At 50.9% G+C, this 17,590-nt stretch overlaps 1 protein-coding gene across 1 annotated transcript in view; it reads left to right on the top strand.

The window, feature by feature from the left end:
- The window catches only part of LRRC75A (leucine rich repeat containing 75A), a 43,225-nt gene that overhangs the window by 12,078 nt on the left and 13,557 nt on the right, over positions 1 to 17,590 (top strand). The window contains exon 2 of the mRNA XM_059378936.1: positions 16,453 to 16,581. Coding sequence (XP_059234919.1) covers positions 16,453 to 16,581 — 129 coding nt within the window. The remainder of the gene's footprint in view (positions 1 to 16,452; positions 16,582 to 17,590) is intronic.

The following is a 17,590-nucleotide window of genomic DNA, read 5'->3' as shown; positions in this document are numbered from 1 at the left end:
GGACCCTGGGGGATCTCCTCCTCCTCCCCTTTCTACACCACTTCCTGCTCAGAGCTGGGAATGAGCTGGATTCAGGCTGGATCCCTTCTCCAGCGTGACTCATCTCTGCTCCCCCTGATTCTTGGAGGCTTTGCCTGGGCCTTGGCTCTGACCTAGAGATTTAAAGTGGTAAAGACCATCAGTTGGTTGTGATGGTTCCTTTTCTGTCAGCGTGGCTGGGCCATGGTACCCAGCGTTGGTGAAACACCAGTCTAGATGTCACTGCTAATGGATTTTTAGATGAGATTAACATTGAGATCAGTAGACTTTTTTTTTTTTTTTTTTTTTTTTTTTTTATTTATTTGACAGAGAGAAATCACAAGTAGATGGAGAGGCAGGTAGAGAGAGAGGAAGGGAAGCAGGCTCCCTGCTGAGCAGAGAGCCCGATGCGGGACTCGATCCCAGGACCCTGAGATCATGACCTGAGCCGAAGGCAGCGGCTTAACCCACTGAGCCACCCAGGCGCCCGAGATCAGTAGACTTTGAGTAAGGCAGGTGGCCCTCCGCAATGTGGGTGGGCCTTGTCCAATCAGTTGAAGACCTTGAAAGACAAGGTGGGAAGGAATTCTGCCTCCAGATTGCCTTCAGACTCAAGACAGCGACACCAGCTGTTTCCTGGGTCCTCAGTGGGCCAGCCTACCCTATAGACTTCAGATTTGCCAGATCCCACAATCACAGGAAGCAATTCCTTATCTCTTTCTCCTTATCTCTCTCTTACACACGTACACACACACACCCTACTGGTTCTGTTTCTCGGGAAAATCCTGACTAATACGCTTGTTCTCTACGGGTTGATGGCTAAAGAGAAGGAGTTAGAAACCTCGGGGGACTCTAGGGCCCTCCCGTCCCTGCTACTCACTCACTATATGAGAAAACCCTCCAGTCCTCAGCTTCTCACTCTGAGAAATGGGCTGTTTCTGTGAAGTATGTCCTACTTGGAAAGCAGGATGGTAGGAGCCAGAAAGAGGGTCTGAGTCGTTCCTCCATCCACCTCTTTGTCATTACCTACAGTTCCTTTGACAATGGACCAGAACCTTCATCTAAAAAACAGACAAAATTTATCACAGAGAGGGACAAAAGCATTCACCAGAAAGCATAAACAACTCACACAGACTGTTTCCCAAGCAGAGAGATCAGGAGGCCGCTGGGACTGATGAGAAAGTGCTGAGAATTCTGGAATGTAGAAAAGCCAGGGGCCCTCGGGGACCCTCTGGCCCCAGGCTTCCTGCAGAATCCCAGTCCCACAAGATGTGGGGGAGTGGGGAGGGGCTCAGAAACGAAGTTTGGGAATTAGTGCAAATACCGCCCCCTTTCAGAGAGTCATAAAGCACAGTAGCACACACGTCCTCGCACAGGAGAAAGGAAATGGTTATTTGTTGAATTCCTGGTGTTCCAAACCTCTGGGGGCCAAGGCCCCCTTCCGCTCTCTCCTATTTTCTGCTCACTTTTCAAGAAGAATGAGCTGGTGCAATCCTCATTTGTAGGTGAGCTTGCTTCCTGGGCGAGGGGATGACTTGCCCGGAACCATAGTGACTTAGGGTCTAACCCAGGACAGGGATCTGGGGTGTCTCCTTTCCCACCCTGAGAAGAATCTAGATGGCGATTTGACCAGACGGGGGGCAGACCAAACCCTCCTCAGGCCTGCTACACCTCCCATCTGACTATATTTTTCTAAAGAAAAATTACCTTTTCTTTGTGTGGGGGGGGGGAGATCATATTTATTTAGAGAGAGTGTATGTGAGCTGGGGGACAGAGGGACAGAGAGAGAGGGAAGCCGACTCCCCGCTGAGCACTGAGTTTGATCTCACGACCCCAAGATCATGACCTGAGCTGAAACCAAGAGTCAGATGCTTAACCCACTGAGCCCCCCAGGAGCCCCCAGAAAAAGTATCCTTTTGATATTTATGTGTTGCTACTGCTGTTGCTTGGATTTTAATTAAATTACACTTGGTCAGAGCCGGGCATCTGTTTCCAGGGTCTGTTTCATGCTAAGAGTGTCATTTTGAAAGACTTCAAAGTTCAAACGCAAACAACACACATCCGCAAAGGCCCTTGCCAGGCAAAGGGACCGCCCAGCCCATGCACCCTGGTGGGGAGGGCACGGGTCAAGGTTGAGGAGGGCTAGCTGGCCAGGATTCAGGACTTCAAAACCCTGCAGGGACCAAGTGGCCTGCCCAGGAGGAATAGGAAAGTCACCAGCCACCCCTGGAGAGACCAAAGAACCCCACTCCTGGCCCCTCATCCCTCAGCCAGGCAGGCACATTGGGCATGGAGGGTACATGCTCACACATACACACACACACACCACGTACATACCACACACATATAAGCACACACAGACACATAAATCTGTAAATGTATACACACATTCTACATGCATGTACATCTACACTCATATGCATATATACAAACATACACACAGACTACTTGTGGGTGCTTGGGTTTCTCAATTACTATATATATATATATATATATATATATATATATGATTTTATTTATTTGACAGATATCACAAGTAGGCAGAAAGGCAGGCAGAGAGAGAGGGGTGGGGGAAGCAGGCTCCCTGCCGAGCAGAGAGCCCAATGTGGGGCTCAATCCCAGGACTCTGGGATCATGACCAGGGCTGAAGGCAGAGGCTTTAACCCACTGAGCCACTTAGGCACCCCTACTACATAATATTTTGACGTGGTAATCTTAAAGCCTACCATTTCACTACGATTTTATGTTAACTTACAAATACCATTATTCTGGGGCACCTGGGTGGCTCAGTGGGTTAAAGCCTCTGTCTTCGGCTCAGGTCATGGTCCCAGGGTCCTCGGATCGAGCCCCGCATCAGGCCCTCTGCTCGGCAGGGAGCCTGCTTTCCTCCCTCTCTCTCTGCCTGGCTCTCTGCCTACTTGTGATCTCTGTCAAATAAATAAAATCTTTTAGAAAATAAAAAACAAATAAACACCATTATTCTGCTGATCAATCTAGTAGATTTAAACCATTGCATTTAAGGGTGGGGGCTTAGGACTTCAATAACTAAATCTATGTAGATCTATCTTAATGATGTTACTGATTTAACACATCCAGCTTTCTTAAATTTATGATCAGCCTTCCTAAAAAGCAGGACCTTCCCCAAGTTCCTAAACAGTTCTTCAAATTTAACAGATTAAGCCTATGAAGAGAGTGAATATTAAATTCTCTTGAACATTCTGTTTTAAGTAGGCTCCTCGCCCAATGTGGGGCTCGAACTCACAACCCTGAGATCAAGAGTCACAAACTCCACCGACTGAGCAGCCAGGTGCCCCATAGATGGAGTTTTTTGTGTTTGGGTTGTTTTTGTTTTTGAGTAGGCTGTGTATCCAAAGTGGATCTTGAACTCGGTACTCTTGGAACCCTGAGATCAAGAGTAACATGCTCTCCTGACTGAGGCAGTGAGGCATCCATAAACATTTTGAAACTGTCCCAAACTCCTCCAGGTCCTCTCTGAAATCGTAAGCCTAGAGTCCATGACTCAGTAACCCATCCTAAATGGGAATTGCCAGGCTCATCTGTTAGGGACTGTAATGTATCTAAGCCTTCTAAACATTACAAATGTATCCGATACCAGATGTGTATGTGCCTGAGTTTATCTGCACTTGCTTCCTTAGCTCCCGGATTCATTCAACCCTTCCTGGGTTAAGGACACTTTGTTGCTGCAGAACAGTTTTACTCTTGGGAGCCCAGGAGCCCAAGGGTCTGGTTGCTGGGGCTGAGACACCTCAAGTGCCACCTGCAGGGGGTGGTCTGACCCTTCCCTCCTTCCCCTTGTCGCTCCAGGGTCCTAGCCCTGCCCAGCCCCAAACTCCTCCTCCTCCTCTCTCTTGGATTTGACCTGTTGTTTCACGTATTCTGTCTTTGTAGATTCTATCTGTTGCTTCGGATTCCAAGTTTTTCCCCCATTCTTCCTGTCCTCGGGGCCCTACCTCTTGCAGCTCTTCTGGGTGTCTTCTGGAATGGGACACACTGTCACACCCTAGGCTCCCTGACTCCTGGATCTCACGTCCAGGACAGGTCACGCTAATGATGGGAATCACAGGGGGCCAGAGGGAAGATTGTTTCGTGGCTACCTTCCCGACTAGCATGGAAATCCTGCTACAGCAGCGCTGAGTGATTATCTCTCTGCTGCTTACATACCTCCAGTGACTGTGAGCTCACATTTGTGTTTTTAAAAAATTATTATGGTAAAGTATACATAACATAAAATTCACCATTTTCAGGGTGCCTGGCTGGCTCAGTCACTGGAACATACAACTCTTGGCCTTGTCGTGGTGGGTTTGAGCCCCATGTTGGATGTAGAAGTGACTTAGAATAAAGTCTTTTTAAAAAAATCACTATTTTGGGGCGCCTGGGTGGCTCAGTGGGTTAAAGCCTCTGCCTTCAGCTTGGGTCATGATCCCAGGGTGCTGGGATCGAGCCCCACATCGGGCTCTCTGCTCGACGGGGAGCCTGCTTTATCCTCTCTCTCTGCCTGCCTGTGATCTCCATCTGTCAAATAAATAAATAAAACCTTTCAAAAAAAATTAAAAATCACTATTTTTAAAAGATCTTTCTCACATGGAGCGAGGCATCATCCCTCTCTAGGTGGTCCTACAGGGAGCATCTCTGACCAGCCAGGCCCACCTTGGGGAGCAGATGGCTAAGGAGAGTGTGTCGGGGATACATGCACCCAGAGAGGACCCAGGCCTGGTAAGAAACAGGAAGTAGATTTCTGAGGACAGTCAGTGGTCCTGGGTTGTGCACAGCTGCAGGGCTGGATGAGGGGAGGGGTCCCAGCCCACTTGCCCTCCTTGGTGCATCTACTGGGGAAAAAATGCCTCCTCTGTTTTCATTGGGCGTGTATTAGTTTCCCGGGGCTGCTGTAACAAAGGATCACCAACTTGGTGGCTTAGAACAACAGAGACTGATTCTCTCACAGTTCTGAAGGGCAGAAGTCCAGCGTTGGTCAAGGCGTTGGCAGGGCCGGGCTCCCCCCAGAGGCTGTAGACGTGATTTCATGGTTTCCCTCTTCCAACCCCTAGCGGTTAGGAATGCTTCGCTCCAGTCTCTGCCTCTGCCTTCCTGTCACCTTCTTCTCTGTGACTCTTAGAAGGACACCTGTCGTTGGATTTAGGGCCACCCTGGATAACCCAGGCTGATCCTATCTTGAGACCCGCGACTTAACCTGGTCGGCAAAAGCCCTTTTTACAACCAAGCTAGCATTCACAGGCAGCAGGGCCCAGGAATGTGGATGTGTCTTCAGGGACCCACCGTTGGCCCTGTCCATCCGCCATCTCTTTCTCACACTCGGTGTGGACACCCACCCCAGGGGCCCCCTCCATCTCCTGGGGGCGCTTTTTTAAAATTTTCTTCTTATTATTATTTATTTGACAGAGATCAAAAGGTGGCAGAGAGGCAGGCAGAGAGAAAGGAGGAAGCGGGCTCCCTGCTGAGCAGAGAGCCCGCCGCTGTGGGGCTCCATCCCAGGACCCCGAGATCATGACCCGAGCTGAAGGCAGAGGCTTTAACCCACTGAGCCACCCAGGCACCCCCCCTTAAAATGGGGTGCTTTTAAGACCCCTTCCTGCTTCCTCCTCAATTCTTGTCTTCCCTGAGCCAGCAGGTACCTGGAGTCTGCACCAGGGCCCCATCCCTCCCTCCAGCTCTGGCTCCAGAGACGTTCTGGCTCCTTTCCCTGGAGGCTTCCTGGGGCTGCATTTCCGGGAGGGCACCTGATAGTTCCCTTCCCTCCCCTGGGAATCCCCTGGAAGGCCAGCCAGAATGTCATGGGGTGGGGACAAAAGTTCAGTTCAGCCCGTAAGGCCAGTATTCCCACGACCGTGCCCATCCCCTCCCTCAGGAGAACCTGCCTCTGATGTTCTAGGGAGCCCAGGTCGGGGGTGGTGGGAAGAGGAGCCAGTTCTGCTTCCTGCTTGCCCTCTGGACGCTTATTAATCTCCTTCTGGTGGACTGTGTTTGATTACAACCTCATTAAGCAGCTTTGCACATGCGGACTCTGGTGGTTTCCATATTGAAGCTGTCTACCTTAGCTGGTTAATATTCAGAGCTTGCAACCTTCCTGCTTGCCGGCTCTGTTGCTGCAGATGCTGTGGAATCATGCCTGGAGGGAGAGACCGAGGCGAGCTAATTTCCCGTGGGGCCTTCCTTCTGGGAATGGGTTTAGAACCTCAATTTAAAAGGGAAGGGGGTGGCCGTGGTTTAAAATAGCGAGTGCCTGGCAGCCTCCTGTGCGGCTTCCCCCAGCCTCCCCCTAAAATACCTAAGAAGACCTGCCAAAGAAAAAGAGAGAGAGATGAAAAATGCTGAAAACAGAGACAGGTGGACAGGCTGGAAGGAACCTCCTTTCAGTCTCAGACAGACAGAGCGGGCCCCCGGCTTCTTGTGATGGATCTGAAGCCTCCTGAAGGAAGGAGGGAAACCCCTTTCTACCTCCGTCTGAAGACTTCATTAATCAGGAAGTCAGGCAAAGTGTCCCTTTCCTACTCAAGTGGTGATTTGGGGGTAGAAAGAGTGGTGCTTACAGCCTTCCCTTGGCACAGCCCTCCCCTGCCTCCAGGAGCCACCAGGGAGCAGGGAGGAGGCGGGGGAGGGGAGGTGGAGGTGGGCGTGGGGAGTATCCCTAACCAAGGTCACAGTCACGTTGCCTCAGTGTCCAAGGCTGGGCTCTGAGCTGGCTTTCTCAGCAAGCCAGAGCCTGAAGAGGTGGAGTGGACTCTTACCCAGGACGCAGCCCTGGGACAAGGTTCCCAATTCCTGTTCCCGATTCCAATGCATGGGCGCAGTTTACCACCAACAGGCACCACCACCCGGCCTTAGCCAGGTGCCCTGCCACTCAGCCCCATTCTGACACTGTCTGCCTGGAGAGAGAATCCCCAGATCCAACACGGTGAGGGCTCGGGTCCTACAAGACAGCCCCCCACCCCCACTTCAGATGCCAATTGAAAGTCCAGATTGTCGCCTTTGCTTCTGACCCACAAGCTGTAGGTTCTCCAACCCTCTCCTGGGGTTCGATTAACTTGCTAGCGCCGCTCATAAACTCGGGGAGACAGTGTATTTACTAGATGACCATGTACTACAAAGGATATAACTCAGAACGGCTACATGGAAGGGACTCATAGGGCAGGGGATGGTGGGGGGGCACTGGCAGTTCCAGCCCCCTTCACTAGGTGATCCAGGGGGTTTCCAAAAGCCACCTCGTTAACATGACAGGACACGTCTGTCACTTTCATCACTTATGAAATTTCAGAGGTTTTAAGAGCTCTGTGCCAGAAATGGGGACAAAGGACAAATATGTATTTCTTATTATAAGTCACAGTGTCTCCCACAAGGCAGATGATAGACGTGGATCTTGCTAGATTGTGCCTCCTTCAAGGGCGAGCAAGTGGTGTGTTGGGGGGGGGGGGGGGGCGTCGGGGGGGGGGGGGGGGGGGCGGGGGGGGGGGGGGGGGGGGGGGGGGGGGGGGGGGGGGGGGGGGGGGCTCGGGGTGTAGGGGGAGGCAGTGCGAGCCGAGCCTCGTGCTGTGGAACAGGAGCTCAAGGCCAGGGACAAGGAAGGAAAGCGTGTGACTCTCGATCTCAGGGTTGTGGGTTCAAGCCCCACGCTGGGTGTGGAGATTACTTAGAAACAGCATCCTTGGGGCGCCTGGGTGGCTCAGTGGGTTAAGCCGCTGCCTTCGGCTCAGGTCATGATCTCAGGGTCCTGGGATCGAGCCCCGCATCGGGCTCTCTGCCAGCGAGGAGCCTGCTATGCCTTCCTCTCTCTCTTCCTGCCTCTCTGACTACTTGTGATCTGTGTCAAATAAATAAATAAAATCTAAAATAAATAAATAAAATAAAAGAATAAATGATAAAATCAGAAGACTCCGGGAGCCAATGTTGATTTTCCTGATAAAAGACAGACTGTGAAAAGGTTTCACGTTTGAAGATGGGAAATGGTGGCAAAAACTTTTAATAACCAAGTGTGATAGAAAAAAAAAAATTAGCCAGATGTACAGGCCCCCTTCTCCCGATGCTGCCTCTTACCTCCAGACGGTGTCTAGGTTTGCCTTCCTGGGTCTTTTCTTAAATTGTTACAAAATACGCAAACCATAAACTGTACCATCTTAACCATTTTTACAGGTCAATGTTGGGTGTGTTCACATTGTTCTATGATCCGCCTCCAGAGCTTTTGTCATGTTGCAAAGCTGAAACTCCATACCCGGTCAACACAAACTCCCCATTCCTTATCCCCTGAGCCCCTGGGAGCCAACGTCCTACTTTCCGCCTCTGTGAATTCGATGGCTCTTGGAACTTCATATAAGTCCCACTTATTGCGAGGGACTTATTTTACTTAGCACGATGTCTCAAGGTTCATCCAGGGTGTGGCTTATGTGGGATTTCAATTCCCTTTTGCGACCCATTAAGATTCCATTGTATGTGTCAACCACACATTGTACGTGTCAACCCAGTCTGCGGCTGGGTTCTTTCCACCTTTCAGCTGCTGTGAATAGTGCAGCTATGAACAGGTGTGCAGATACTGGCTTGAGTCCCTGCTCTTGGTTCTCTGGGGGAGTATATGGTAATTCTGTTTTTAATTTTTTGAGGAAGTGCCAGACTGTTTTCCGCAGTGACTGCATCCTTTTACATTCTCATCAGCAAGCGGGAGCGGTCCAATTTCCTCCCGTCTTTACTAACACTTGATATTTTCCAGGTGGGGAGGGGGTTGATCTAAGATCCGGATCAGCCAGAGATGTGAAGTTGGTTTGTATCAGGAAGGGAAAGGCTGGGTGCTGAGAGGGTTGGCAGCATGGAGAGGTGACGCTGAAGGGCATTTGGGGGTCGGGGAGAGATTCTGGGAAGGGACTTTTGGAGTTTTGAGGGATATCATGTAGGGATGCCCCTTTGGTGACTTTGAAAGATTGTTATAAAGACAGAAATGGGTTTTTAGGTCCCCCTATTTGCGGAACTGGTGTTTCCAGGAAAGGGACAGTGTGCTGGGGCTGTCCAGGAGAGGCAGCTAGAGGTTGGTGACAAAACCATCCTGTGGACCTGGGGCAGAAAAAAGAAGCTAAAGCCAAGCATCAGCTGGCCTCAGAGTCATCTGGGGCGGCCATGCCAAGGGCAGCCAAGGGATGAGTAGCGACTGAGGCATTATCTAGCCAGATCATCTGCAGGTGTGATTTCATTCCAAAATAGTTTTGGGGACACCTGGGTGGCTCAGTTGATTAAGCTTCTGCCTTCAGCTCAGGTCATGATCCCAGGATCCTGGGATTGAGCCCCGCATCAGGCTCTCTGCTCAGCAGGGAGCCTGCTTCCTCCTCTCTCTCCCTACCTGCCTCTCTGACTAGTTGCAATCTCTATCAAATAAATAAATAAAATCTTAAAAAAAAAAAGTAGGAGCAGAAATTGGCTCTTCAGTGGTAGCCCCAATGACCAAGCAGGGGATGGAGCTGATACACTGATAAAGCAAGGAAATTCCCAGTGACCCTCCCTCCCAGCCCCTGTCCAGGTCCTGTGGACTTGGTCCCCAGGTGCCAGTTCTCCAGAGCCATTCATCACTAAGTTGGAAGTCTGGAGTCAGTCTCTTGGACGGATGTTGCTCCTTCTCCCAGACACCATCCATGGGTGTGTGGGGAACTTCCCTCTCCTGGAACCCTCAGATCAGCCCTCAAGGGGTCAGAGTAACTCAAGAAAGAAAGAAAGCTTGCTATGTATAGAGTAGGAGTTTTCCGCGGGACCCAAAGGGAAGGCCTGCTTCCCTCTCTCTCTCTCTCTCTCTGCCTGCCTCTCCGTCTACTTGTGATTTCTCTCTGTCAAATAAATAAATAAATAATCTTAAAAAAAAAAAAAGATTTTATTTATTTATTTGACAGAGAGAGATCACAAGTAGGCAGAGAGGCAGAGAGAGAGAGAGGGAGGGAAGCAGGCCCCCTGCTGAGCAGAGAGCCCGATGTGAGACTCGATCCCAGGACCCTGAGATCATGACCTGAGCCGAAGGCAGCGGCTTAACCCACTGAGCCACCCAGGTGCCCTGTTTAATCTCTTTAAAACTGAGGGGTGCCCGGTTGTCTCAGTCAGAAAAGCAAGCAACTCATGACCTCCAGGTCATGAGTTTGAGCCCCATGTTGGGTGCACAGATTAAATAAACCTTAAAAAAAAAAAAAGCTGAGATATAATTGATATTGTAATACTTAATATATAATTACTATGTTTATCATTGAAATACAGTATATGAAATTGAGATGTCATTTAAAAAATATTATGTAATAATTGTATGTTTCAGATGTACAGCTTTGCTTTGATACACCGATGTTGCCGTATGCCATTGGGTTAGCGAACGCATCTGGGGATCACATAGTTGTCATTTCTTCTAGTGGTGGGAACAGTTAAGATCTAGTCTCTTTGGGAGGTTAATGTTTGTCATAGTTTTCTTGTCTACAGTCAGGGTACTGTGTATTAGATCTCCAAGAATTATTTAGCTACTAGTTGCTACTATGTACCCTTAAATCCACCCCCAGCCTCTGCTTACCACCATCCTACCCTGTGTTTCCAAGTTTGGTCCTTTCTAGATTCCACATCTAAGTGAAGTCATTCGGACACCTGGGTGGCTCAGTCAATTAAGCATCTGCTTTCAGCTCAGGTCATGATCTCCTTGAAGCCCCTTGTGGGGTTCCCTGCTCCGCGAGGAGTCTGCTTCTCCTTCTCCGTCTGCCCCCTCCTCCCTGTTTGTGTTCTCGCTCGTTCTCTCGCTCTCAAAATAAGTAAATAAAACCTTTTTTAAAAAAGTAAGTGAGGGGCGCCTGGGTGGCTCAGTGGGTTAAGCCGCTGCCTTCGGCTCAGGTCATGATCTCAGGGTCCTGGGATCGAGTCCCTCAGCGGGGAGCCTGCTTCCTCCTCTCTCTCTCTGCCTGCCTCTCTGCCTACTTGTGATCTCTCTCTGTCAAATAAATAAATAAAATCTTAAAAAAAAAATTAAAAAAAAAGTAAGTGAGGGGGGTGCCTAGGTGGCTCAGTGGGTTAAAGCTTCTGCCTTCAGCTCAGGTCATGATCCCAGGGTCCTGGGATCGAGTCCCGCATCGGGCTCTTTGCTCAGCAGGGAGCCTGCTTCTCCCTCTCTCTCTCTGCCTGCCTCTCTGTCCTCTGTCTATCAAATAAATAACAAATAAAATCTTTAAAAAAAAAAGTAAGTGAGGTCATCCAGTATTTATCTTTCTCTGTCTGACTGATCTCACTTATCATCTTGCCGTCAAGGTCCATCCATGTTGTCGCAAATGGCAGGACTTCCTTTTTTCTCACAACGGAATAGTATTCTGTCGTCTGTATATATTTATATACCACAGCTTCCTTGTCCCTTCCGCCATGGATAGACACTTAGGTTGCTTCCGTCTCTTGGATATTAGGAATAATGCTGCAGTGAACATGGCCGTGCATGTGGCTCTCCAGTGGACTGTTTTCATTTCCTTTAGATACATACCCAGAAGTGGGATTGCTGGATTGCATGGTAGTTCTATTTTTAGTGTTTTTATTTTATTTATTTATTTAATTTTTAGTGTTTGGAGGAAACTTTGTGCCTTTGAAAATCACGGAGGACCTCAAAGAGAGATTTTCTTTATGTGGGTTAAATCTAGTGGATGGATGCCAGGTACTATATTAGAAATTGAAACAAAGGTATTTTACAGGTGTCTGTATTCATTCTGGGGGTGCCTGGCTGGCTCAGTTGGTAGAGCATGCGAGTCTTGATCTCGGGGTCATGAGTTCAAGCCCCACATTGAGCATGGAGCTTACTTTAAAAAAAAAAAAAGATTTATTTATTAATTTTTTTTTTAATTAATAATCTCGGGCGCATGGGTGGCTCAGTGGGTTAAGCCGCTGCCTTTGGCTCAGGTCATGATCCCAGGGTCCTGGGATCGAGTCCCGCATAGGGCTCTCTGCTCAGCAGGGAGCCTGCTTCTCTCTCTCTCTCTCTCTCTCTCTGCCTGCCTCTCTGTCTACTTGTGATCTCTCTGTCAAATAAATAAATAAATAAACCTTTAAAAAAAATAAAATTAAATTAATAATCTAGCATGTGAAATAAACTTTTACAAAAATAACTATATTTTCCAAAAGAAAAACTTTTCTTTCCCCCATAAGAAAAGCCTTTTACTGAGGAGTGTGACACTGTTTCACACTTTTGTGGATCTCTTTAATGTGTGGCTTTAAAGAAAACAGCTGAATGCTCACACCCGCCTCTTCTGCACTGGGTCTCTGGCGGTGTGTTGTTTTGGTTGAAGTCTGCAAAGAAAATCTAGGTCGCGCTGATAGGTCATTGGAGAAGAGGACATCACAGGGCCCCTGAAAGGGACTAGAGACCACACTTCGAGAAATGCTGATCTAATGGTGATCTATATGGGTCTCACTCTACTCACTGGAAGGCCAGTATCCTTAACCTCACTCCCAGCATCTCTCTTTCCACTGGAACAAGTCCTTAAGCCTGATTCTTCTCACTCAAGTGACATGGGGACCCCACTTAGGTGAGGTGGCATGAGCTGGCCCCTTGGTCCCCTGCAGGTGACACTCTCCAAGCAAAGTCGCCTCCTGCAGAGACCCAGACACTCCTCCCCACCCCCTTCCTGCCTGCTCCCTGCCTACCCCCAGCCCCCACGCAACAGCTGAATCAACCCCGACATCAGCAGCAGCCCAGGGAGCTGGGACCACTGTCAGCGGGCCAGGAGCCCGGAATGACCACGAGGGCAGGAGGACACGGAATGGGGGCTCTGGGACGAACATTCTGCCCAGACCTGCCCCAGCCTCCAGGCTTCACAAGGAGGCTTTTCTTGGTCCTCCCCAGATGGAAGGCCTCTACTGGCCTGGAGAGGAGGGGAAGGGGGAGACGGGGCAGGGCTGGTAGGAGGGCAAGAGCCCAAGCACTCAGCCAGGCCAACTGTGAAGTTTTCAAACTTCGCTTTGGTCACAAAACTACTTTGGGGGGTTGTTTTGTTTTGTTGGGTTGTTTTGTTTTGTTTTTTTAACCAAAGGGAGGCCAACAGAGCTGCTCTGTCGAGAAACGGGTCCCAAGCCTTGAGGACTCTTCTGGCCTCTCTCGTGTTTGCCATCAGTCAGCCCCAAGATCTTGATAATACGGTTTGGTAACGAAGAGTGGGGTTCATCAGCCCATTTCACAGATGGGCCAACAGAGCCCAAGAGGGAAGGCGTCTCTGGCCGACCGTCAGTGGGTCAGGACTGGGTAGACCTGGATGAGGTGCTTTCTGCAGGGGCCCTCAGGGACAGGGAGTGGAGACCAGCATGAGATGGGGTGCGCGCTGAGCAGAGGGGTACACGGGGGCAAGATGGGGGAGGCAGAGGTTATGTTCAGGCAACAACTCACAGAGGGGCAGCCCAGCCTGCAGGACAGACAGGAAAGGAAAGGTAAATCTATCTTCTGTCCTCCTGTGGCCACAAATCCAGCCTCTGACTGTGACAGTCACCACCCCTCTGTTTCCACCCATGGGTCCCTGCCCCAGGAGAGGGAAGCCTTGGCCCTATGACACAGGGGCCTTCCAAGACCCTAGAACAGAGACCCTTTGACGACGCCCCCCCCCCCAAATTTCCTACATTCCCAGCCTCTTCCTGTCGCAGGGAGGGTGGGCTGCACTTCTGCGCATTCCTAAGAAGGAGTTTGTGTTCCACAATCCCAAGGGTCCGGGCCCTGCTACCATTTTTTTGGAGAGAGAGGTCGTGACTTCTGTCACCTTCTCAGAAGGGTCTGTGGTCCAAAAAGAGGTCACGAATCACTGTGTGAGAAGAGGAGGGGTCTTGCAGGGGCGGGGGTGGAGGGAAGGATTGTCGGGTGGGGAGAGCTGTGTTGGTGATATTCTTCCCTGCTTTACATGTTAACCTGGTTTTATTCCTCTCACCTACCTGTGACGGGGATGGTCACTGGCTCCATTTTACAGATGAGGAAACTGAGACTCAGTGACATGAGGTAGCTTGCCCAGGACAGAGCCCTGGCCGAGGGATGGAACAAGCCAGGGTAGGGACAGAGGCCTAAGATAGTGTTTTATTTAATTCCATGAAGGCCTTCAGCTCTGGGACTGGGCAAAGCCTCCCTTTGCCAGCTTCCGCACCAGCCCTTGAGCCCCGCATCTAGGTCCCCAGGAAATTATTTCGGCAGCCAGAGAACCTGACGGAGGGCTTCTAGCCTCCGAGAGTCAGTCCTGCTGAATGGAAGACAAGAGCCCCAAGACTGGCCCTTGGTGTCCATTCCTTTCTTACAAGGGGAAGGGATCAAAGTGTCCCTTCAGTGGCAGGTAAGACCCAGCCAGAGGGCGGGTTCAGCAAGTTTCCCCAGCAGGGCGGAGGGCATGGTGCCCAGGCCCCTCCAGATGCCCCCGCAAAGACCCTTTCTTTCTTTGCCCTTAGAAATGTCAGTCACCCCCAACATTCCTGAAATTATTGTTTAAAAAAATCTTTATTGGGGCACCTGCATCTGCCTTTGGCTCAGGTCGGGAGCCCGGGGTCTTGGGATCGAGTCCCACATCGGGCTCCCTGCTCAGTGAGGAGCCTGCTTCCCCCTCCCCTCTGCCACTCGGTCCCCCCACTTCTGTGTTCTCTTTCTGTCAAATGAATACATAAAGTCTTAAAAAATATAAAAATAAAAAATAAAACAAAAGCATGTTTACTATATGTGATTTTTTTCCCCTCTCATTGTTATTGGGATATAACTGCGTTAAAGCCTTTTGTAAGTTTAAAGTGCACAGAATGATGATTGACTTACATACGCTGAAATGAGGACCACAGTAAGTTCACATCCTCACCTCGTGTCATTTTGGGGAAGCGGGAGAAAAAAACGTGTTTTTTCTTTCCGACGAGAACTTTTAGGATGTGTACGCTGTTTGCATATTTCAAATCTGCACTTCAGAGCTAACTAGAACCGTAATGTCATTCATCCCGTTCCTGAAACCCTGGGCCTTAGTTTCTCCATCTGTAAATTGGGAATCATGATGCCCAACCTACTTGCCTTACTGGGATTTCTAAGAATCACATGGGGAAGGTGTTTGGAAAAGTTCAGGATCCCCCAGTGACATGACAGGGAGCAAACCTCTGCTGGGACTCACCCATCAGGTGACATTTCATGTCTCCAGGGTGCGGGATCCTGGCCAACCAGCTCTGGAGCCTTCCTCCTCCGGGCTGTGCTGGGGCAGCTCCGTGAGTGGCTTGGTGGGGGGTGCCTAGGGGCCCAGAGGGTGAAGGCAGCACAAATGGCTCATCCTTGCTTTCCCTGCCCACCCTCGGTGGCCTCCTTGGTCCTCACGGTGGGCTGTGGGCAGGAATGTCATCATTCCTGTCATGGCCTGATCTGGGCAAGGCACCAAGCTGAGGACAGAAATCACAATCCCACAATCCCAATGACAACAGAAACCAGGGACAGGTGTTGAGAAAGTCACGGTGTTTACCCATGTCCCTTCGCACGTACAGGGCATAAAGTTTATTCTAGCCCTCTAGGGTAGAAAACCATGTTTCTCTGCTTCTCTAAAGCAATTAAGGCTCTTTCAACTTGACTGGTGGGGAATTCAAGCATTAGTCGTGTTTGGGGAGCCTGCTTTTTCCCTGGGGTGGGGCAGGAATCTTGGGGGTCTTGGGCCAGAACACCTGGAGGGGGGGTCCTGGGTCCTACTCCACACTAGCGACTGTTTGTGGCCAAGTCCATGGGGGCAGGTGGGCAGGGGTATCTCCAGGGGCTCCCAGCTGGGGCTCTCAGAGTGTGGTGCCCCCCAAACCCTTGTCCCTCTGAAAAACCTCTGCCCCCAGCCCTCTCAGGGCCCCTTTCCCCCATGCTCCCTCTCCTCCCTCCCACTTGATATGGGGTTTTCTTCTGGGTCCCCGGCAGTTTTTCCTTGCAATCCCGTAATCCAGAAATTTGCCCCACCCTAACCCCAAGGCAAAGGAGCACTGAGGTTGGGTCATCTGCAGAAGGAGCAGTAAAGATGACCACAGAAAATGAAAAAAAAAATCATTATCAGTACAAGGGACCCTATCACAGAGCAGGGGGATTTGCAACACATGCCGTTTCCAAGGTTTGCCCTATGTAGAAAAGCAGCCTCTCATACAATGGCCAGCCCGCCTTTGGCTTCCTCCTGGGTTGGGTGGGCTGGAGGAGTGCTCTTCGTCCGATGTTGGAGGGCTTGGGAGACGTGCATGCACTGGGAAGACCATCTCTCCACGAGTTTTCCTGGCCCTCTGGGGGAGGTTCTAAGATGCTTCCTTGCAACTAGGAAAGCTTCTTGAAGGTGGGGAGTGGGTCTCTTCCCTGGCCAGGGTGTGGTGGGGGGTAGGCACTAAGCCACCTCCAGGAGGCTGTTTTGGGTGTGTTGGGTGGGACTCAAGGGTAAGACTGGGCCACCCCTGACCTCTGGGCATCCTTTCCTCTTGCAGGACCTGGGCATGGAGTCGACCTCTCTAGACGACGTTCTGTACCGCTATGCCAGCTTCAGGAACCTGGTGGACCCGATCACACATGACCTCATCATCAGCCTGGCCCGCTACATCCACTGCCCCAAGCCGGTAGGGCAGCCGTGGTCTGAGCCAGCCACCTCTGGGAGTGGAGGCAGGCGGCTTTCTGGCCAGAGTGGCTAAGAGTCCAGGGAGGGCTGGTCGCTACTGCCCGGGGCCCAAGGAGGACAAACCAGCGGGGCCTGGGGTGCCCACCCTGTCCTAAGGCCCAGCATCCATGAGCCCAGGTTTTGTTTGACCCATGGGGATATTAAATCTGGACTCATCGCCAACATTTAGAACTCAGACCATTTCACACATTTCTCCCTGTTCAGCTGCCCTTGAATAATGGGATGCTCTTGCAGCAGGGAGCCCTCATTTTATGGGACTGGAGCTGAGTAGCCACCCCTGTGATATGGGTGAGGACTGCCATGGACAGTTGTGTGCGTTGTACCTTGCACAAAGACAGGCACACGCCAAGGTAGCAGGAGACAGTTCAGTTCCAGCCCTCTCTCTGCCACCAACTCACAGGCACTGGCTCAAGCCTGTGTCCGTCTAGTGGTGGACCTCTTCCTATTTGCACAAAGGCGCCATGTAAATCTAGCAGTGACCCCACTTGGTGCTTTCCAGGGCCTCAGTCCTCAGCACTTCCAACGGCCTTCCTCTCGAAGGCTGAATGTCATTTTACACATCCCCCCACTTTGCTCAAGCCCACGTCTGCCTGGCTTCCAGAGCTGAGAAGGGAGCGCTCCGAGGGCGGGTGATGCTTAGCCAACTTCCAGATGGGAGCGTCTGCCCCCCTCCTCACGGGGTGCCGGGCCAGCTTACCCAGCATGACCCCAGCAGGGAAGGGGAGGGCCAGTGTGGGGGCAGCTCCACTCTGGAGCTCTTCTCTCCCATCCCTCATTTTCCAGCAGCTTCCAAAAGAAGGCTTTCCTCTGTGACAGGGCCAGGAAGCCTAGAGCAGGACCCAGGAGTGCCTGAGGGTAGCTTTTGCTTCCAGAGTAGGATTGAGGAGAAGAGGGAGGGCGTGCTGGTCAAACCCACCCTCCCTTGACCTAAGCAAGCGCAGACTTGAGCG

The sequence above is a fragment of the Mustela nigripes genome, chromosome 16, assembly GCF_022355385.1.
Source record: "Mustela nigripes isolate SB6536 chromosome 16, MUSNIG.SB6536, whole genome shotgun sequence".
NCBI classification, from domain to species: Eukaryota; Metazoa; Chordata; class Mammalia; order Carnivora; family Mustelidae; genus Mustela; species Mustela nigripes.
Note: the sequence above shows the minus strand (reverse complement) of the source record. Positions and strands in the feature narration are given on the sequence as shown.